General features: G+C 41.0%; 1 protein-coding gene and 1 long non-coding RNA gene across 3 annotated transcripts; both read right to left on the reverse strand.

Annotated features, from left to right (window-relative positions):
• Window positions 1–3,879: 3,879 nt before the first annotated feature.
• Window positions 3,880–8,070, reverse strand: LOC306962208. Of its 2 annotated transcripts, none has more exons than XR_013792812.1 (3): window positions 6,418–6,550; window positions 4,398–4,467; window positions 3,880–4,294 (listed from the first exon to the last, which is right to left on the reverse strand). It is a non-coding gene; the product is annotated as an uncharacterized lncRNA (long non-coding RNA). The 2 variants fall into 2 exon arrangements; XR_013792813.1 differs by lacking the exon at window positions 6,418–6,550 and adding an exon at window positions 7,366–8,070 and having other exon boundaries at window positions 3,881–4,294.
• Window positions 8,071–12,332: 4,262 nt separating this feature from the next.
• cyp1a (cytochrome P450, family 1, subfamily A) lies at window positions 12,333–14,996 on the reverse strand. Its single transcript, XM_079555405.1, has 6 exons — window positions 14,137–14,996; window positions 13,932–14,058; window positions 13,758–13,847; window positions 13,453–13,576; window positions 13,289–13,375; window positions 12,333–13,162 (listed from the first exon to the last, which is right to left on the reverse strand). The coding sequence occupies exons 1-6, from the start codon at window positions 14,974–14,976 to the stop codon at window positions 12,871–12,873; spliced, it is 1,560 nt and encodes a 519-aa protein (XP_079411531.1). The 5' UTR covers window positions 14,977–14,996; the 3' UTR covers window positions 12,333–12,870.
• Between the last annotated feature and the right edge of the window lie 7,676 nt (window positions 14,997–22,672).

Here is a 22,672-nt window from a genome sequence, read left to right on the forward strand (position 1 = left end):
GCCCTCCTGCGCAGAACCTCTGGCTCCCAAGATGATTTTGAGAAATATTATTATGCAAATAAGAGCTCTAATACCTGTTACAGTACTGTAAAAAATGTGGGAAATATTGTCAATATTTTTCAAATTTCTGGCCAGAACATCCCACTTTATGTCGTAGGCATTGGCAGAAAATAATCTGGGCTACAATGGCGAGGTTCGGCCCTTGGTGTTTCGAGAATAATTAAAATAGGCCCACCACTATGCAAACTTTCCTACATATATACATTTGATTGCTTTGGACACCATACTGTACACTCATCAATGCCATAGTGTGTGTGTTTTCTATAGGCTGTATGCTTTCCACAAGCTGTGCTGACTTTAAACAAGGCACTTTGTTGTTAGTATTTTCCCTCTAAGCTTTTCATGTGTCATTTGTTTGTATTTATGTCATGTAATGTTCTTTTAAATGTTGGCAATGCACTTTGAGGTACTTTCACATGTTTTCCTATGCCATTTTATGTACTGAAAATGTCTAATAAAACTGAGCTGACATGTAGTACTGATGAGTATTGATGAGAGTGTTGTATTTGGGTTGGCAGAAGGCAGTACAGTCATTCTTCCTGGTTAAAAAAAGCTGAGACAGAGTAATCTAAAGGAGGAAACAGGAAGTGTGGCTCTGGAGCAGCGACTGGCCACACAGCGTGTCAGGTCGATCTATGGTCAGGTCACAGAAAGGCAAAGCATGGACAGCACTTTGTAAACATTTTCACACCATCACTGACCAGGAAACCATTCCCTTTTAAAAACAGAAGGTTGCACGCGATTTAAGATTATGAGCAGAGTGCAGTACATTATAGTCTTCTTAACTTTCTTTATGATGTATAGACCCTAGCCATAGACATTTGGACAACAAATACTGAATCTATTGAGAAAGTTAGTTACTTGACAGGAGTTAAAAAAACAACAACATTTCATTACCCTAACTTGAGATAATAAAGAGAACTGAATGCTGTTGACTATTAATTGTAATTGGTGCATGCCTATTATTAGCATTTCATTGCCATTTTAGTTGTATACCAGTATTTCATGCCTATAACAGGAGATGTTTCAATATGAATGAATATTTCGTTTTCACTTCTTTTGAAATGTGTCCTAGAGAATAGAGGATAAGGGTTTATTTGTCACATGCACAGTTACCGGCACATGCGCAGAAAATAGTACAATGCGCAGTGAAATAAATTTAAAAGTTTAAATAGTAACACACAGCACACAGGAATATACAGAAGATAGAATGGAATTAAGTTTTTAAGACAACTCAAGGGAATTGTTGCATACACAGCCTAACAAGGTGAAATAATGTCTGAAAAGTAAAAGTGACTATCATATCACATAAGACATAAGAGACTGTACCACATTCATAACATTTAAAACTAAACTTAACCTCTTAACTCCCGCCTGAACCGAGAGGATCTTTTTCCTCATGTCATCAGATTTTTTTTCCACCATTTTTTTGTTGGGAAGTCAACTCATTTTTGTAAATTTTTTGTCATTTTTTGATGTCATTTTTTGTCACATTTTTGTCATTTTTTTGGGTCATTTTTTGTCACATTTTTGTCATTTTTTCGTCATTTTTTTAATCACATTTTTGTCAATTTTTTGTAATTTTTTTGTCTTTTTTTGTCAATTTTTTTGTCACATTTTTATCATATTTTTGTATTTTTTTGTATTTTTTGTCACATTTTTGTCACATTTTTGTTAATTTTTCGTCAATTTTTTATCATTTTTTGGTCATTTTTTGTCACATTTTTGTCATTTTTCGTGAATTTTTTGTCAATTTCTTGTGACATTTTTGACTTTTTCATAAATTTTTCGTCACTTTTTTCTCAATGTTTTCTCACTTCTGTCACATTTCCATCATTGTTTTCGTTTCAGTTTTGTTGCTATTTTCACAGCTTTTTTCCAGAAGCTTTTGGACTGGGGTAAAGCCAAACTGGAGAAAATGTGCTCGGTTCAGGTGGGAGTTAAGGGGTTAAATGTTGGCTGAAGAGGAACCAGACATGAAACCATTGACTCTTGTTCTTGAGTTTCAAGTCTCAAGAGTTGAATTGTGTGGATGATCTGTATGATGAGCTTTTGTCATAATTGTTGTACACTGTGTCTTTGTATTTTCTTGATCTGCCAGGGACTACAGATGGAAAGTAGCTGTTGGCCAATGCTGGCATGTTTACACGTATATGGTTATTGATATGCATTGTCCCTTTAAATAAATAAATGGTAAATGGTAAATGGTCTCAACTTATATAGCGCTTTTCCACCTACATTAGGCACTCAAAGCGCTTTACAGCAAGGATCCACTCACCCATTCATACTCTCATTCATACACCAATGTACGCAGACACTGGGGGCAATGTGGGTGAAGTGTCTTGCCCAAGGACACAACGACACTGTGCACTTTCAGGAGGTGGGATTCGAACCCCCGACCTTCCGATCATGAGACGACCCTCTCTACCATCTGTGCCACTGTCACCCCCACTGCCACTGTTGTAGCCCTAGAGTTCACACCAAACAACGGACAAAAAGTTGTTTACAATAGCTAATAATATTAAACACATTACTGTTAAATGTTAATAAAAGTCCACAAGAGGGCAACATTTACCTTCTGCTTACAAGAATGCCTGGCTACAGTAGACATTTTAACAGTCCCAGTAGAAACCTTTCCACAGCTTTTTTCCACTGGTGACAACTTTTAACTAATAGCCTCTTCATATAAATGTTTAGAGTGAGCCTATAGACACCTAAAGAAAACCTACATAAACATAAAAGTCAAACTGAATAAATCCTTCACACATAACTTGATGGTAAACAAAGGAACACTATTGTGCGCCTTGTTATACAACACTAATTCAAACCAAGCTGAGCCTACTGTAAATTTGAGACCCACAGGTAATACTTGAAGTGCACCGATAAAAAGATCTAAGGCTGTAAACCTGTTTGTTATATGAGCTTTAGAAGACTCTTTGAACATGAGAAACTAAACCAATTGTAAAGCTGCGGATAAAAATGAAGACTAGGTTTGTAAATATGTAGGCCAAGTCCACTTGTTTTGAGATCGATGTCCTCTTAGCAGGTTTAAAACAATAAAATACAGTACTTCATTTGCTTTGGAAACCAGAGAGTACATTTCAGTACATTTCTTTGTTTTACTTTTGACAATATGTTCGTGTAGCCAGACCTGTGTGTTATTTCATACCTGACAGTTTCGGCTATGTGTCACTTGACGTTCCTGTTGTATTGTTTTTGTTTTTGAGAGGTTCTATTGGTTGTTTAGAATTAAAGCTATATAGCACCATTCATTCACACAAATTGAGTACTGAGTTACAGAATTTCATTTCAAATTAATGACACTATTTAACACTGTTATTGTCGTTTTTAAACCTGTTCTGTTCGAACAAACATGCAAGGACAGTGAATGTGACACGGAAATTTGAATGACAGTTCTGACTGGAGGGCTTTACTGCAAGACGATAAACATTTTAATCGTGATCTGATCCCTGTGACAATTTGCTAATTTAGAGAGATCATCATTTTCTATGCTCTTATACACAGACACTTCCCCCGTCATCCCCCGTTGGTGGTTAGCCTCCAAAACACTCTGAGTGACAGGCTGATTTAATCCATCCTAGTGAAATGTGAACATTCAGAAGCAGCAGATAAAGGCAATTCAAAGATCAAAGTGCACATGAAAAATAATAAAATCTTAATAATGATTCAGGATCTTGCCATATTGCTCATCCTTGCTGAGAGGTGTAATGTGCAGGGGTTTGGGTCTGAGAGATTAAAGTACTCCAGAGAGGTCATTTATCTCAAATGTTTTTTATTCTTTTCATACAAAAGCTGCAGAGAGTCACAACATTCACAGCATGAATACAATGCAAGTCAACATATTCACAATTGAAAAGAACACTTCAGGATACTGTTTCCCAGTATAGTGCATTAAATGGTGTAACCCAGCCTGGGATGCCCATTGTCAATGTATAGATCATTAGAATGTCATCACCTCTGCATATAGAAAACCATGAGTGTGCAGAGAACCAGAGATGAACTTAGAAACCTGACCTCAAGGTTCAGGACAAATGCATATGCTTGTGGATCAACACCTTTGCACATATCTAGGGGCAGTTTCTTATGTGTATTGTTTATTTACCCTTCGACAAGGAGCCATTCCCAGAGGGGGAGAGCCCTTCCTCCTCCTCCTGACCTGATCTTGTTCCCATCAGGGAAGATTCTCCTTTTCCTCTGTGTTTTTCACTGCGGTCTGTCAGAACAAAGACAAGATTGGCAGTCTTTACAAAACATGACAAACATGAGGCAGTCAGAAAGTGACGCCTACTCCCCGTGGGCTCTGGGTTCACACGCACCGTCACATGACATTTGACCAATCCCCAACTTTTCACTCTTGCTCTGGGCTGGACCCCCCACAATGCCTACCTGTTCAGTCAAAATACAGAACAGGTTAGCGTGACAAAAATTAGGACACACATAAACCACACAAACCCACAAAGGTATCCCACCCCTCATCGTGATGTGAGAAGAGGAGACTGACAATGACAATGTGCTCGGCTTATCATTTAATGCACTACAACAAGCTAAATAGAATATGCTTGTTGCCTCACAGATCAGAAGGTTCAATTTATTCAATTTCTTGAAAAAAATGTCACGCGTTTTCTCACAATATGAATCTGCCACAGCTGGCTACTTTATGAAAGGTTTAAAATACATTTTGGTTCATAAATGTATTTATTCATTGTATTTAATTATTGATATGAATCGTTTATCTGCCTTATGTTTTCATTTCAGCGTATAATGAGACATGATGTTGTAACACTTTTGCCCTGTAGAGTACTATTATATATAAAAAAAAGGATTCTCTGGGTTCCATTGGGATTTAAGCTCCTAAACCCCGCCCTAACCAAGTGCATTTTCTCCAGTTCAGCTTTACCCAAATCTAAATGTTTACCTCCTATAGGCCAGGGTAACGCCTCATTTGAAAGCCTACAAAGACCTACAAAACTCACTGCTTTTAGGTTTGGGTAAAGCCAAACTGGAGAAAAGGTGCTCGGTTCAGGTGGGGGTTAAGAAGTTAAGCCATATCTATTACAGGACTTTACCACATATCCACTGCGCCACTGTGCCGCCTAAGATGAGGTAACTTTCTCCTGGGGGGCCCGTGCTTTTCCTCGGCATAGTACTTATCTACTATACAGCCTTATCACTGAAGTCTGTAGAAACCTATGCTCACACCTTACTGTCTATTGCCTGTAGCACATTACATAAATGAAAATCGACTGTGCTGCGGCTCAGGCCTTTTGATAAACAAAGCTGCTGGGAGGTATTGGCCAGCTACAGACCACTCACCTGGGCCTCATGGTGTCTACGCACAGACACCATGCCTTTTCCACATCAGAACCTTACCTGTACAAATAGTCACAACTATAAATTGATGACTAATTACACAATGCACAGGGTGATGTCGTGCCTCTGTTAAACTCCTGCTTATCTTGTTTCCCTCCCACTATTCTTTCAGCACTGCAAAACAAAAGGCAGGCAATGTGTTTTAGTGGGAAAGATAGCAGAGCACAGAGAACTGGAGCCTAAGTGAAAGATAAGAGTGACATGAGTTGACTGCCTCTTGACATGCAAACTGCTGAAGTGTCACGCTCAGAGGAAATGATGAACCTGCCACCAGCATGCTCCAAATTGTTTTCAACCTCTCCACCAGGTGCTGCTAAACATGACGCTATCGAAATGCACACATTGATAAAAAACAGTCACGCACCCACTTTTGCACAACAACAAACTACCTTGTCAACCATAGTAAAATAAACTGAGGCGGAAACAATGCTTCTGCCGTGACAAGGTACCTGACAGCACTGAAAGTAATAGACGCTGGCTGGAAATGGGCCATATGTGTCTGACGAGTTTCTGCACAGAGGTAGTTAGGGGTTAAACAGGGCTACAACCTCCCTGTTGTGCTCAATGACTTGAACTTGTTTAAACTGCATGTTGACAACTGCATGATTGAAACTCAACACAAATCAATTTCACTGTCCAATGTCCATAACATTATTATGGACAGTATTATTAGGATTATCAAGAAACCTGATGGATCTTACTTAGATTGACCTTTCAAGATGAAACAACTAACCTGTAAAGACTGAACTGCTTGCTTGCTTTAGTCAACACTGTACACATCTCGGTCAATAGATTATTAAATTCTCTTTATTTTAGCATAGGTTGCCTGCTCTTGACACCACAACCAGCCAATCAAAGACTCAGTGCATGCTCGGATTGAAATGTATTGCGTTCATTTGTTTTCCACACTGTGCATGGACACTGTACATTTTTGAACAGTTACACTTGTGAGTGAAATCTGTTTACCCGCAAAGATTTCAGGTCAGCTGTTTCTTCCTTCTCGAGTGGTGCTGTTTATGTAAGGTTCTCCAGCGGCATGCTAATTACAGAGAGCCGAGGCTGGGGATTATGATGACAACCATGGGAAGTGCATGCAGCCCGTAGGAGGAATTTCACAGCAGCTGTTTTTCTCAATGGGAGACTGGTAAGTGTCACTATAGCCAATCAACAACTATACCATTCACCTAATGGGTTTTAATCTCTCAATGCTGCACACCCACATCCAGTAGACATAAATGAGTGGCTTTATGTCAAGTATTAACATTAATTTGTGATCTGTGTGTCTGCACTGTTACACATGAATATATGTGATGCAAAGGCACATCTACTGCCGGCCTACTACATTGTTGTTTTTGTTGAGTTAAAGGTGCATTAAGCACATGGCGCCTTTACTTTCACGATGCCCTCGATAGGATCAATTGTTTTGTAGATTTTCTGATGAGAGGGTCGGTCAGCAGTGAAAAATAAACAGAAGCTCTAAAAACAATTGATCCTGGAGCATCATAGAAGCCACTGGTGGAAAGTAAAGGCGCCATGCGGACCTCTCATACAGCACTTGGGTCACTGAAAGGTCAAATCACAAATAAAAAGTGTTTTCTTCTTACACAAAAAGTTCCACAATGTACCTTTAAACACTTTTGTACAGTTAAAAGAACTATCACCAGGCCTAAACGACTTTATTTAGAAGAAGCCTGTTGTCACTATTGAATCAGTGACATAACAGAGTTGTGTTCTCTAAAGTTTGTTGGAAAACTTACGCTTAGGCCAAAATAAACGAAATGTCCACCAGAAAGTTTTGATAAGAGAAGCAAAAGCCACTTTCCGATGAACATTACAAAATTCATTGCACAACAGCAGCAGTGGGTGGGAGGGGGCACACTGTTATGTCATCATGCACTTTGCTCTTTGGCTCACCTGAGCAGACCTCCACCAGGCCAGAGTACAATGATCTGTTTAGATTCTGTTGCTCAGTTCTCAGCAAACTAAGGCACATGGCCTGTCGGCGGGCCGGACACAGCCAGATTTCCTCTGAGTCTTCATGTTTTATCTGAAGATTATGTGTCTCAGCGCCTGTGATCAGTGCTTGAAGAAACCTACGAAATAAAGAAGAATTTTAGGAAACATTGATTTCAAAGCAAAATCTCTGAAAAATCTCTAAAAGTAGACACACAGGCATGAACACACACACACAATGCATTTCTAAAACGTAAAGATACAGTAAAATGTAGTCAACCTGCCTTGCTAGCCACTCCTGTTCTGTTACAAAGCTGAAGCATCTGCAGGACCAATAGTGCTTTGTTTTATTATTTCTATTATTCAAACGCAGAAGAGTCCCTCAATCCCATATCAGGCCCCTACCGTCCTCTCTCCGTCTCTCTTCAATTTCCACACGTCGGACTTTGCTTACAACACGGGCAGCTGTCATTTGCAGAAGTTCTCCGATGATTCAGCCATTGTAGGCTGTGTGTCTGAGGGGAACGACCTGGAGTACCAATCGGATATCATGGACTTTGTGAACTGGGGTGAGTGCAACCACCTGTGCTTGAACACCAGTAAGACGAAGGAGATGGTGATCGACTTCAGTAGGAAGACCACACTCACCGCTGAACATCCAGGCGGTGGACAATATCAAGTACCTGGGTGTTCATCTCAACAATAAACTGGACTAGTCCCACAACACCAACGCCCTGTACAAGAAGGGCCAAAGTCACCTCCACCTTCTGAGGAGGCCTCTGCTCAGGACTTTTTATGACTCTGTGGTAGCCTCTGCTATCCACTCCGCTGCTGTGCTGGGCCCCGGGCAGCAAAGAGTGAGGCAAGAAGAGATTGAACAAGCTGGTCAGGCGGGCCTGCTCTGTCCTGGACCACTCCTTGGACTCTGTGGAGGAGGTGGGCGACGGGAGGGTACCAAGTTCACATCCATCATGGACAGCATCTTTAACCCACTGCACCGGACTATAGAGGAAATAAGCAGTTCCTTCAGTGGAAAACTGAGGCAGGTCCTGCTACCGCAAGTCCTTCGTCCACTGCTGTCAGACTGTGCAACCCGACTGTAAAGTAATTCATGTGCAATAAGTTCTATGTAAAACCGCGTGAAATGTCCTCGTTGTCACTTTATCACCTGCACTATCACTGTAAATCTTGCATTGCAAACATATATTTTCTACATCTAAATTATGATTATTTCAACCTTTTGCGCCTTTTAAAGTTTTTTATTCATTGTACATGAGAGACTTCTATTTACTATTACTTGTTGGACGCACTATACGTTTCTTTGATTTGTTAATCTACCTGTCAATCACGCTTATCAAAAGTGAGACGAGAGAGAACACCGGGTTCCAGAATCCAGATTATACGCCTTTGTAAAGGATAGGTTAAGTGTGCAGTCTGGACAACACACGCTAGAAAGCATGTAAACATGAAGCCATTTCATTGCTTGCATACTTCTTGGGTAATCTGTTTCACTCATGTAGATACTCAACAAGGTTTCAAAATCTAGGACAGCATTTATATTTTCATAGTTAAATGGTTCACAGGCTGCTACTAAAAATGAAATACTAGATTTTTACTCCAACCTTTAATCATATTTTTTGCTAAAATGAATATAGGCTAGGTGCATTAATGTATTTTTTGTGTTAGCTTTATTTTCGTGTTTACATATATGCATTTCTGATCACAATAAATAATAAGTTGATCCACTGTGATTATGCGACATACGTACATATTTGCACAATAGTTCTGGTAGTTCCTGTATCACCCTCTCACAGTAGCACAATACCAGAACTAGAAGAGATATGTGGTATACTCAAGAAGGGCATTATTATAAAAAATAATACTGATAATAATGATGAATTAAAAACATAGAGACTGTCAATGATACTCAATAAAGTTTACATACATCTACATGCAAAGAAAAAGAAAAGAACAGAGAAAAAGTAAAACTGGAAAAACCTGGCCTTCAACCCCAACCATCCTAAGCTCTCACGCTAACCAAGAGACACAGAGTCACCGTCGCACGCTACTGTCAGTGTGACACCCAAGGTACTCTGGACTCTCACGCAAGACGTAGCCTCGACCACAGAATATGGCTTTTGGTGTAGTAGAGCAACAAACCCACAAAGAGCTAACCTGACACCCAGCTGCCTTCCCAAGACAAGCCTAACAATTGCTAAATCACTGCCAAGTATGACTATGAATGTCTGTAAATGTTTATTATCAATGAAAAGATATACATCAGGGTCCCCTCTCACTCTGACTTTCCTGCATGGTAAATACAAGTCAAATGAAATGTGTTTCTATTCATGTGCAAAGAATAACCTTATCTACACAAAACCAACCTATTAACAAACAAATAAATACTCTGTAACTAAATATGTCCAAAAATTGCAATAAATATTAAAGGTGACATCTGTTGTGTGTCGCAGGTCAAAGCAAAGTGTTTTGGAATAATGCAAGTCAATAATGGGATATTTTTTGTAGTATAAGGAAACGTTCTGTCATGCTATGAATGAGAATGCTGAATGAACATGGCAGGGCTCCAAGGCAAACAGTCTAATGAATAACAAGTACTGAACTACAAAAACAATAATCTGAACAACACTGATTTTATTGAGAGAAATGTACTCAAACAATTCTGGGGTGACTGCAAACCACAAATTCTCACTCAGCATTTTCTAAAAGCAAATTGCATTGCTATGGATAGCAGAGACTGTCAATGGACTAATGGTATTAGGCATGTTCAGTGCATAATACTGAATACAGTCTACTTATAATTTCACAAAAAGTGCCAAATCCTCGTCAAAGCATCCTCTCCCATGAAGATCAATGAAAGATATTCACTTTTTGGATCTAGGATCTTGTATAAGCAATGTCCCACCCTGCAGTGCCTTGTTTGCAGCCGGGGGCTTCTTTGGAGCATGGCATCGCGTGTGAAAGCACCAGCCCTGCCCAAGCCACTCAGCACTTTGGCCCCATGTAATTTAGGCCTGGGTTCCCTGACCACCAGTCTGCAAGCTCGAGATTAAAATAAAAACTCAAAAGATAAACATTGCCTCCACAATTGATATCGCTTTGGCCTTCCGAGCACACTGGGACAACAGGGCTTCCTGTGGAGAGGGGGGCTGTTTCCTGTGCGGAGCCGGGTCGAGGGACGGCCAGCAGACAGGAGAGAGAGAACAAGAGGGCACCACGGCACGAACCCTCATTTTAGGAGGGGCCACAGAATGGAAGGGGGGCATGTTTATTGATCTTAGTCACACACATAGTGTAAAGAGGAACTTTGGTACAAGCATTTAGCACGCTATGGGAATGTTAGTGGAGACCAAATGAGTGACTGATCCAATCATAACAGTATGCAACAGAGGTGGCATGCTGAGTTTGGGAAAATCTGACAAGCCAAAACGCCTGTGTACCTCTAAGATAAAAGGTTTCATTCTTCCATATTGTTATGAATTGCATAGTAATTAGATAACACTAGAACACAAACACTCCTGTTATATGTTTGCTTTTTCCATACACTGAATCTATCTATTGTCTCATCAGGAAATGCTGCCTTTTACTACTGGGCTGCAGAAGATTATACCCTTTAGTTTCCCTGACCTGTGACATCTCCTTTGTTAGCCAATGATGAGGGAAAGTAACTGACTTCAACTACCTGAGGCAGAGGCCATCAGCCAGTCCAAGAAGACTTCCTGCTAAGTGGATGTTGACAAATGGAAATGCTTCTTTTTTTTCTTTTTTTTTTTTTAAACCTTATCTTATCCGGAAGCCTGTGGAACACATTTAGATTTTTACAACTTGGGAGAGAGGAATGCATATACTGTTCAAATGAACGAGCACCCCATTAAAGATGCAATCCTCAAGTCCAGCTGCAACGCCTCTGTATGTCACTGGAACTTAAATTAAACAAGTACTTGGGCAATGTTTTCATAGTGTACAAAAGATAGATAGAATAGATAGATAGAAGCTACAATAAACTGTCCATGAGGCATACAGTAAGCAGGCTAAATGAGCAGTATATTTTTGGTTGACGGTCGTGACTAAACACTGTTTTAACATTGTCACGATGAGACACTTAAAACTCAGGACATGATTCACAAAATCAAGCGCAAAATCACAAGCTTGAAGCTAAAATTAGCACATGTGATTTTATAGCGTATTGCATCCGATGTATCATTGGAAATCTGAACTGAACTTGCTTTTGTGTATTACTATAGCACGCGCACATCTATTTACACGTGTGTAGTGGAATTTCTTTCTGAAAAGATGAACACGGTTTCGTGCTTGACGTTCTGTCTTGGATTGAACTTGAATCAGGAAAAAAAAAGAAGAAAAGAAAAGAAAGAAAAACTAACACCGGAAAAGAGGTGATAACTGTGATGACAGCGGCAGATTGTGCAGCTCAAGTAATGCTAGAAACAGGGGGTAGCCCACGGGGTTTGGTTGTAAATGTAAGAAACACATCTCATCTCATCTATGCTAAAATCACCTTCGAGAGGACACCATTGTTCTACAGCTTTTTACCCACGAACAACCAAAACACGCCTTTTTTGATCATTATGATTCAAATCACCAAATATGTAAGAACAAATAAAAGGTAAACCTATTTACCGTAAGCGCTGCGTGCAGAGCTGTTTGGATCGTTCCCATCGAAGGCCTACGTCACTTCCTCTTTTTGTGCCACGTGGTTTTGTTTTGATGTTTTCCACCCTCTCCATAGATGTAGCCTAGTTCTCTCCATAGATGTAGTTCTTTCCCTAAATTTCCACTAACGAGGCTATTGTATACCCTATTAATAAACCAAAGGGGAATTGGACATCTTTTTATTGCTTTATTTACAATTTTATATAGTTGTTCAACATACAAAATCATTGGCCTATATTGTTTATAAATGTGTTCAATTTAATTTGGTATTTTGTACAGACTTTATAGAAAACACTTAATAAAATACAAAAAAACATGACAAAATCACATTTTGGGATAAAATACAAATATGGCTTCAGTATTTTGCATTCACCTTATGTATACATTTTATAAAGGGTTATTTACAAAAAGTATTTCATCCTTCATGGCAGAGGAATTCCAGTCAGAAAATAGCTTGCCTGTCCAGTAACAAACAGGTAGGTTATATATCTCTAGTTGTGCATTTGCAGTTAAAGAGTAAGCAATTAAGCTAAACATTCTTTCAAAGGTATAATGGTCTTTTCCTTCACAAACACAGGCACGCAAAGTTTTAACCTTTGTAAAGGGCATTGATACAGTTAATGTACATACACCTGTAAAGCTATGGGCTATCTCGAATGTGGGACCCAGTGTCTCACGTCTTAACACAGTTACTTCGTCCGGCTGTTTTCCAAATGCTGTTTGGTACAACCTACACATTTACATAATACATTGGCAAAATTGTAGAGTAACATTGTGTTACTCTTCTGCTCGCAATGTGGCTCGCAGATGGCATCGTTTATGCTTCATTGTCAGCCCATACTCTGGGGTCATGTCCAGTATCTGATTAGGATCCTTCTGGAAGTGAAAGTTCTGGATAAGAATTGCCAGGAAGAGGAAGACTTCATTTCTTGCTATGACCTCTCCAATGCAGCGTCTTTTGCCCAGACCAAAAGTGATCACTTTCTCCCCTTCCACCTTGTTGACTTCTGTTCCTTCACTGTTCAGGAAACGCTCTGGGTAAAATGTGGTTGGATCTTTCCAGAGTTTACTGAAAGAAAACAGGACATAATTAGAGCTATATATTCAATGTTTTCCTTCCACTTCACAAGTCACAGAGTCTTATAAGACAATTATTGTTCAATAATTGTACATGACTCAAAAGCATTACACTTACGGATCATGGTTGATCTGCCACTGGTTTATAAAGACACATGTGTCTTGTGGAATGTAGTAGCCATTGAGAGATGTGTTTTTGGTGGTGCTGAAAAATACAGAGTACATAAAAATGAATATATATATGCTGAGAAATACAGAGTACATGAATATGAAATAACTTACCAGTGAGGGATGGTGAAGGGAAGGAACGATGAGTGGCGGAACACTTCCAGGATGAAAGCCTCCAGATAGGGTAAGTTGGATCTATCTGACATGAGAGGAAAGCGGCTGTGTCCCACTACATCCTCTAAAAGAAAGACAGAGTTAAATTAACTTTCAATTCAGGCTTTATTTCTGTACAAAATAAACATGAAGTTTACACTATATTACCTAGTTAATTTTTTCCACATTTTACAATCCACAGTTAAATATGAAATATAGCACAGCATAATGCATTATGTTTCACAATAGGAGTAACTTGTACTTACCCATTTCTTGATAAAGTCTGCCTTGTATTTCTGGATAAGCAACCATGTACATCACAGACCAGGACAAGCAAGTGGAGACAGTATCAAAACCTGCAGAGAATATCAGTAATTTAACCAGGCTTCATGGTCAAGCATGCACAGCATGTTAGCGGGATTTGACTTTAATGAACTTACCAGCTCCAAACAGGTCATTAACGATGCTTACTATCTTTTCATCAGACATCTGAATGTTTGAGTTTTCATCTAACTTTCGGTCTTCGCAGTGATCAATGAGGGAGTCAGTGATGTCTCGAATTTTGTCCTTAATAAAACAAAACAGCAGTACTTTAAAAAATGCTTCAAACTTGAAATCTTCCATAGGTATATTAAAGGAAATTACCTTATCAAAGGTGGCATAGTGTTCGTTGACTATCTTTTGAACAAAATTCGTGAATCGGTCATTGATGTTTACAAACTTCTTCATTGTTGTACTTGGAATATACTGAAGAAGAGGAATGAAGTCTGCAGGATTTCCACTGCCAACCACCTGGCCAAACTCATCACTGAGGTTTACTAAACCAACCAGCTCCTGGTCATCGTGATCATAGCGTCGACCGAAGCACATCCCACAGATAACATTGGCAACAGAGACTACAATGTGGCGAAAAGGATCAAAACTTCCATCTTTCTTCATCATAGAGTGAAGCCGCTTGATCAAGTACTGTCCCTCTTTGCAGACATGCTCCTCCAGCATGCATGAGTACTCTGGGGTAGTGCCCTCAAGGGTGGAAAAGGAGCGCAGGGCACTGTAGGCCAGCTTTCTGCGAGCCCGCCACACACCTGCTTGGTCTGTGCTAAAAGCAAGACTCTTGCCGTCACTGATGAACTGAAAGCTGTACAGGTCAGGTCTTCCAGCAAAATCATCACCTTGCTTGATGAGTGCCTGCCGGACTGTCTCGCTGCCACTGAGCACAACCACAGGACGCATGCCAATCTGGATCTGGAAGACATCTCCGTATCGCTTTCCCATTTCAGTGAGACTCAGGTAAGGTCTGCTACCCAGTTCCAGCACGTTACCAATGATTGGCAGTGACTTGGGTCCAGGCAAACGCTGGAGCCCCTCGGGGATTTCAGTGTGAAAATGTTGCAGGATCAGAAAGACCAAGCAGACAGTTGCTATGGCCACAAGACCCTCAGATACGGACACGGCTCCAATGAGTGGCAGTATCATTAGCGACATGATGACAACTGGCAACACGTCAACCTGTGGAGCATGAGACGAAGGAAGACACAAGTTCATGTTGTGCAACTTGTTGATTGCATGCTGTATGCTACCAAATTCTGTTGAATATTATTTTTTAATAATCACCAAAAACTGTATGACCATAGGACAATATTGTGAAACCGTTAATGTCTTTAAAAGCCCTCCTAAACGCTGCATATTAACTTTTGCTATAATCTCTATGGTGCATATACAGGTGACTGCTGTGTTGCACCATGTTTTTGTGTTTGTTTCTATCAAATTAACCCAAAATATAACAAAATAAATATTGCACAGTGCAATGTGCAGAAATATGTTGAATGACTGAATGACTTCTTACTAAACTGACCTGACAAACAGGCACAGTAACTTTAAAATGTGCTATTAATGGCATGCATAATAATTTGATCTTACCTTAGAATGCGGAAAAAAATATGTAGCGCAGTCAGCTTCAAATATTTTCTTGAAAACAATGTTGAGTAGGAGGGCAATTGTCGGACTTTACTCGCTTCATGTCCCTGAAACAGACAATGGACTCTAGTTTTATAGAGCGCTTCACAGCTCCATTGGCTGATGCTGATGACGTAACACTACGCCGTCTCTCCTCTCTCATGAATGAACTGCAGAGAGCAGAGGGCGTGTGTGTGTTGCGTGCAGGTCGGAGATTTGTGATTGTAATGTTCACGCTACTGAATTAAGGTGTTTACTTTTTGATATTATTTGGGTCCGAATCAGCATCTTTTATTAGCACATTCATTTGCCTAATGCGTAAACATTTTATATACCACAACTTTTGAAAATAATGTGCAAATATCCTGTGTGTAATAGTATTCACCAATCGAGACGCGCTGTATTCATACCATGAATGCACTGTAAATGGTTGTCTATGTCAACAGTTTGTAACGTGGCCAAAGCTGTAAGCTTTATGATTTCACTTTAATTATTCGGTTCTATGGAAAAACAGTTTTTTTTACTGGTTTTCTGATATAAATGGAAGAACGCCACTGCAGTGACGTTCAATTTTACATTTTGGGAAAGTAAGACGAGCTCAATCGCGTGCTTGACTTAGACCTGGCAGATACGACAGTGAAAGTGAGTTAAGCATTTGTGACAAGTGGCCCCATGTTCAGATAAAAATGCCATTGCGTGCTTGTACCTGTTAGCTCTGCGCCGCAGTTAAACATTGACCAGTTGCGTGAGAGCAAAGTGATCAGACTCTCACCTCCCCTTTTCAAGAGGATGCTGGGGGAGGGTGGGGGCTCGGGGCAGGGGGTAGCGCTGCTGGATTGGGAGCAGATGAGTTCAAATATGCACCTTACAGTCTGTCCTTACTATTTCTCAGCTCGATTGTAATTATATCAACTTGCGCCGCTTGGAACAAAGCCCTATCCAAATCCCGAAATGCCTTATAGGCAATTTTAAATATTCAGATTGCAAGCGCCAATTAGCAAATCACTACCAAAGAAATGAACAATGACAGAAGCTGCGTTTTTCCTTTCTTGTTGCAGACCTATGGCCAAACTTCATACCAAAGTTGCCTATAGCAGTGCATGGTGCAATTGGGGGCACCATCAGAACAAGGCTTTGTTGTCCACTGCGGATCTTTGGTAGTGTTATGTTGTATTTAATGTCCTTCTATCTTTGTGAATATGCCACCGGGATCGGTGCGCTCCCTGGGGCTGTGCGCGCGCTGCTCTACTGCAGGTTGCGTGAGAAGCGGAGCTCCCGTCCAGAGGGGAGGGCCCTGGTCTTCTGGACAATCCTAAATCTGCTTGGTCAAGTCACGCGAAGGCAACAGCTTCTGGAAAAGACACAAGGGTCTTAAACTTTCAGAACAAAAGCGCAGGACGTGGGACTACTGTTTTTTTCTTGCTTGGGCACGAAGGAGCACACATAGGCTGTAGCTGTAAATGCGAGGATGTTGGGGCTTTGGAGTCATGCAATCTGCCACTCAGGTTTCATTCATTCAGTCATGCAACACAGGCAAGAGAGCGCACAGGCGAGAGCCTATCAAACCAGTTCAATTGGTCATGTTGTTCTCGTGTTAACACTTCTACCTTTCGCTTAGGGGTCAAGGTTCTTTTCAGTATTATGAAAAGAGGCAAATTTAGAGTGGAAATAACAACAACAACAATAATAATAATAATAATAATAATAATAATAATAATAATAATAATAATAATAATAATAATAATAATAACAACAACACTAACAACACAATAAACCAAGATTTATCAAACTAAACAATCTTAAGAATAACATTTAAATTAGTTAAACAAAATACACTGCAAAAATATATCACTCTGAATTCCTTTACTGTGAGGTTGATATCGACAAGTTCATATAGACCTAAAAATGAGATGTTTCCCTCTCATATGCCATATGGATTCTTGGACATAAAAAGTTGTGTAATGCTCTAAGGTTGTTGGTTTCTCCTCATGCACACGCCTGAGAGTATCCAGAGCTCAGTGTCTTTGTGTTGTCTTTGTTCCTGATATTCTTCATCCACAGATTAAGTGGGAATCAGATGTTTACATACACTATATAAAAAACACATGTTTTTTTTTTCTCACTGTCTGGCATGAAACCAGACTTAACTTTTACTTTTATAGGTCAATAAGAATTTTAAAAAATATTTATATTTGCTAAATGCCAGCAGAATTAGACATAGAAGTTCTACACATTTATATAACTTTTTACAAGGCCAAAAGTTTACATACACATTACATTCATATTTGGTAGCATTGCCTTAACTATATAACTTAGGCCAAATATTTTTGGATTTCCTTCCACAAGCTTCTCACAATAGTTGGCACAAGTTTTGATCCATTCCTCCAAATAGAACTGGTGTAACTGAGCCTGAACCTTGCGTGCACATGCCTTTTCAGCTCTGCCCAGACATTATCAACTGGACTGAGATCAGGACTGATGGCCACTTCAAAACATTGACTATGTTATCCTGAGCCACTTTGTAACCAGTATTGGCCATATGCTTTGGGTCTTTGTCCATTTGGAAGAGCCATCTGCACCCAAGCTTTAACTTCCTGGCTGATGTCTTGAGTTGTTGCTTCAATATTTCCACATAGTGTTCTTTGTTCATGATGTCATCTATTTTGTGAAGGGCACCAGTCCCTCCCACAGCAAAACAACCCCACAGCATGATGTTGCCACCCCCGTAATTCACTGTTGGGATGGTGTTCTCAGGCTTGTCAGATTCCCCCTTTTTCCTCCAAACGTGACAATGTTAATTATGGCCAAACAATCAAAGACATTTTCCATCAGACCACAGGATGTATCTCAAAAAATGTAAGTCTTCATCCATGTGTGCATTTGAAAACTCCAAACTGGCTTTTTGATGTTTCTTTTGGAGTAAGAAGTACTCCAGAAGAGTGCTCCTTGGAGTACTCCTGGCAGAGCACCCTGTCAGCCAATGTCAATGCAGTACTTGTTTTACTGTGGATAATGACAAACTCTGCATCTTCATCAGGTCTTTTCCATTTGTTCTTGGGTTGATATTCACATTTCAGACCTCAGCACGTTCATCTCTGGGAGACAGAACCTTCCTTCTTTCTGATCTGTATGATAACTGGTAATTTCCATAATTTTGTGTATAATTGTTTGAACCAATGAACCCAGCACCTTCAGACGTTTGAAATTGCACCCAAGGATGAACCAGACTTGTGCTTCCAAGGTCATGATATCGCTCTTCAGCAAATATAAATAATTTAGAAAATTCTAATTGACCTAAAAGGGAACGGTTAGGCTACTTCTGGTTTCATGCTAGACAGTATATCGTTCCTAGTGTATGTAAACTTCTGGTTCCCACTGTAAATTAACTCACTGTATATCACTGTATATAAGACTTGTTAGACCAACAACATCTATAGCAATTAGCCTAAAGGTAAACTCATGTTGTCAAACAGCTGTGGCATCTGTTTTATTTTCTGGATAAACTGTAGCCTACTTGAGAGGGAACCTGCAGCCATTGGCTTCATTCCAATTCAGATAAATTGTTCGTTCATTTTAAAGGAAAAAACGATCAATTAGTTGATTGCATGCAATATTTTTTGATTGATTATATTCATTTTGAGTTGCCTACAGCCTTTTCGCTATTTTGTTTCCTGCGTTTTACACCGTGCAGTCATGGCCGTATCTACCATTGAGGTCACCGAGGTCCGGACCTCGGTAAAATTTTAGCTTTTTTTTTTTTTACACATTGAATCCTGCGCAAATGAATGTTGTAAACACGCGCTTCTACAGGCGGAAGAGCCTCTAGTTCAGACGTGGATGAGCTTGTTCTGAACCTAAACGTGTCCACTCTGAAACCGGACCTCATGAGCCGCTTTGGACCCGAGTGCGTAAAACTCCGCGGAGGCGAGAGGGGAGGGGGCGCGGCTGTGCGTCAGCCTCACTACAACAGCAGCGCATGAACCGCGCCAAAGTTTGATTGAGATGCAATTTCTATGCTCTCTGTCATAAAGAGAGAGGAGCCAGAGCGCGCGCCGTCACGGTGACCTCGATTTACAACAGGAGTTTTCCTCATTCTGATCTGAGGAGCGAGAGAAAGAGAAGCGTCTGTGCCTCATCATCGCCGCCTCCTCTGCTGCTCACTTTGTTTCTGTCTCATGCAAAGATTGTCCTGCGTGTAAATGATCTTCGCTTTAATGAGAGCTTAAACCAGCGCGTTCACCTTTGTAGCTACCAGTGGTTTGACAGTGAGGGCGACGCAGAGGGGGCGGGGCCAGAGCGCAGAGTCCAAACAAGAGTCTGATGTTCAGAATGAGCCAAAGCAGAACCCTCAGCTTTACCCATTCACACCCACAGCCTCGTTTTCAAAACAATTTTCATTTAATATTTCAGTATTTATTTAGGAAAAGACTTTCTTATTGCCTCTCACTCAGGCGAGTAAAACTGTTTGGAAAACCTGCTTCACAGTAATAATGGATGAAATAGATATTAAATAGATATTTTGTTTTGTGATATTCATCATGTTAAAGTATGGGGTAGGTGACTCGTCACCTAACACTTCAGGGGGTGCACGGCTGCACCCACTGCCCATGGGTCGACTGATGGAGCGAGGCCAGTCTGCTCCATCTGCATGTCCGACCACCATCCACTCACTCACCACATTCACTCAGGCTCCTGGTCCCAAACGGGACAAGCAATTTTTGAAAATGGCTCAAGGATGAGACAAAAGTGTTTTTGATCACTTAAAATACAGGAAATTATATCTGAATCTTTAAAAAATTCCTGGGGGAGGACCCCCAGACCCCCCGGTTTAAAGAATTATCCGGACCTCACTGTTTTTTAAATCCTGGCTACGGCCCTGCGTGCAGTAGCTGGAGTCGTTTGAGGACCCAAACACTTGTGGCAAGTATACACCTCTTGCCCAGACTCCTGGACTTGCGTGTGCCAAGTCGGGCAAACCTTAATAGGATTATTTTGAACTGCAGGCTATGACACCTCATGAATGTTGCTTATGGCTCAAATTTACAAAGACTGGTCTCAGCAATATGAACAAGAATCGTTCACTGTTACGAACTGTTTATCACACAAGTCTTATAGCATCTGAAAAAACTGCATTTTTATTTATTTATTATTAGGGTTATTAAAAGGAAAAGGAAATCGTCACCCATAATGTACAGTATACGGCCTGGGCTGTTGCAATATGTTACAAAAGTACTTTTAGGTCAGAAAGGAAGGGTCAGAGTGGGTGATTACGCATATTTGAGTCTGTGTCAATACATCGTCTTCACACGCAACGAGTGCACGCACTGCTCTGTGTTTATCAGAAGCGCCGTGTCATGGTGCATTTTGCGTGTGAAATGCACTGATGGGCAAGAACTGTGGGGGGTTACCACTGGATCACCTTCCCTTCCTGACCAGGCGTGAACACCAGATTAGTAACTGAGCTAATGGATTTCCCTCCCAGCTCCACAAGCCTTTCGCAAGTCGGTATTATTTGTGCTTGACGGCAATAACAATAGTTGCGTGCGGAAATATCTCGGTCATCCATCTTTCTGTCACCTCTCCCTCTCTAGTGGGGCACGAAGGTGTTGTAACGCCATAAATGGGAAGGCCTTGGAGGAACACATCATAAAGTCACGTAGAAGTCATGACCCTCTTTTCCGAAATGCTGCGCTTTCACCTCTCCCCAGCGCCCAATAGAGGAAATGTGTGTGGCTGTGTAGGCTTGCTGAATGTGGTCTGCTCCACTACTAGAATTAGCTAATTAAGCCTCGACCTTCCCTTTAACACACTTTTCACAGGGGAATTCCGGCTGATGTCTTACAAGTTGGTTGTCACATTGTACGTTATAGCCACACTAGGGGGCGCTGTAACATCCTGGAGATTGTGCTTTTTGTTGTTTTTCATGTCGGCTGAATGAATTTTGTTGTTTGTTTGTTGTTTTGAAGGCCTATAGGTGAGTAGCTTCTCAAGAATGTGGGGGGATGATTGGCTCAGTGACTCAGGGGTTTGTTGTATCATGGACATAATTTTGTGCAATGGGTTCCTATATCTAAAGGCCTATAAAAACTCTTCCTCACCCACCGCGGGCAGTCTCTCTTTTACCTCCAAGCTCGTGTCCTCAACCAGAGGCCTGGGAGTATCTTTAGAGTATCTTTGCACTTTTCTGGACTGAGACGTCTGACGTATTTCCTGGGATCTGCTGTAGCCACTCCTCCAGTTTGGGGGTCACTGCCCCGAGTGGCCCAACGACCACGGGCACCACTGATGCCTTCACCCTCCAGGCCTTCTCCAGCTCTTCTCTGAGCCCCTGTTTCTCGTGTTCCACATTTCCTGATGTTGCAATCACTTGGTAATGCAATATCAACAGCAATGGCTTTCCTCTGCTGTTTGTCCGCCACCACTATGTCCGGTTGGTTCACCATTACTTTCTGCCCCCACAGGATCTTTGCTCGGTCATTCTCTACCACCTTTGGTGGTGTTTCCCGCTTTGACCTTGATGGATGTTTCATCCTGGATAGTGGCTCTCACGCTCACTAGTCAACGGCCTCCTTCCTTACGGCTAGCGTACAGTCTCAGGGTGCTGGATTTGGGGTGGAACCCTCCGTGCATGGTTAAGAGCTTTTGTGTTTTAACATCTTTGATCTGTATCTAATCCTTTGGCCAGCTTATTATTCCTGCAGGGTATCTGATTACTGGCAGGGCGTAGCTGTTTATTGCCTGGGACTTGTTCTTGTCATTAAGCTGACATCCAAGGACTTGTCTTACTCTGTGGAGATATTCCTTGTCACCTCTTCGAGCTTGCCATTTGATTGTGAGATTCCAAGGTACTTGTAACTGTCCTCTGCTATTGTTCCTTCTGGGAGTGAGACCCTCTCAGTGTGAACTACCTTTCCTTGCTTAGTGACCATATGACCACACTTCTCTCGTCCAACACTCCAATGTCTTGCTCACTTTTTGCATACAGCTTGATGTGATCCATGTAGATGAGGTGACTGATGGTGGCCCAGTTCCTGAATTGGCTGAAGGGCAACTTCAGACATAGCATATACAGAACAGCAGTGGGGACAGTGCCCTTTGATGAAGACTTGTGGAAGTGGTTTGCCATTGGCCTCAAGGGTGGTTTTCCAGAACTTCATCATGAACTGAACTGGATGAAAAAGTAACTGTCTATGCAATTCCATAGGAAACTGTGTCCCAAATTACC

Source organism: Gobius niger (genome assembly GCF_951799975.1).
Source record: "Gobius niger genome assembly, chromosome: 4".
Classification (NCBI taxonomy): domain Eukaryota; kingdom Metazoa; phylum Chordata; class Actinopteri; order Gobiiformes; family Gobiidae; genus Gobius; species Gobius niger.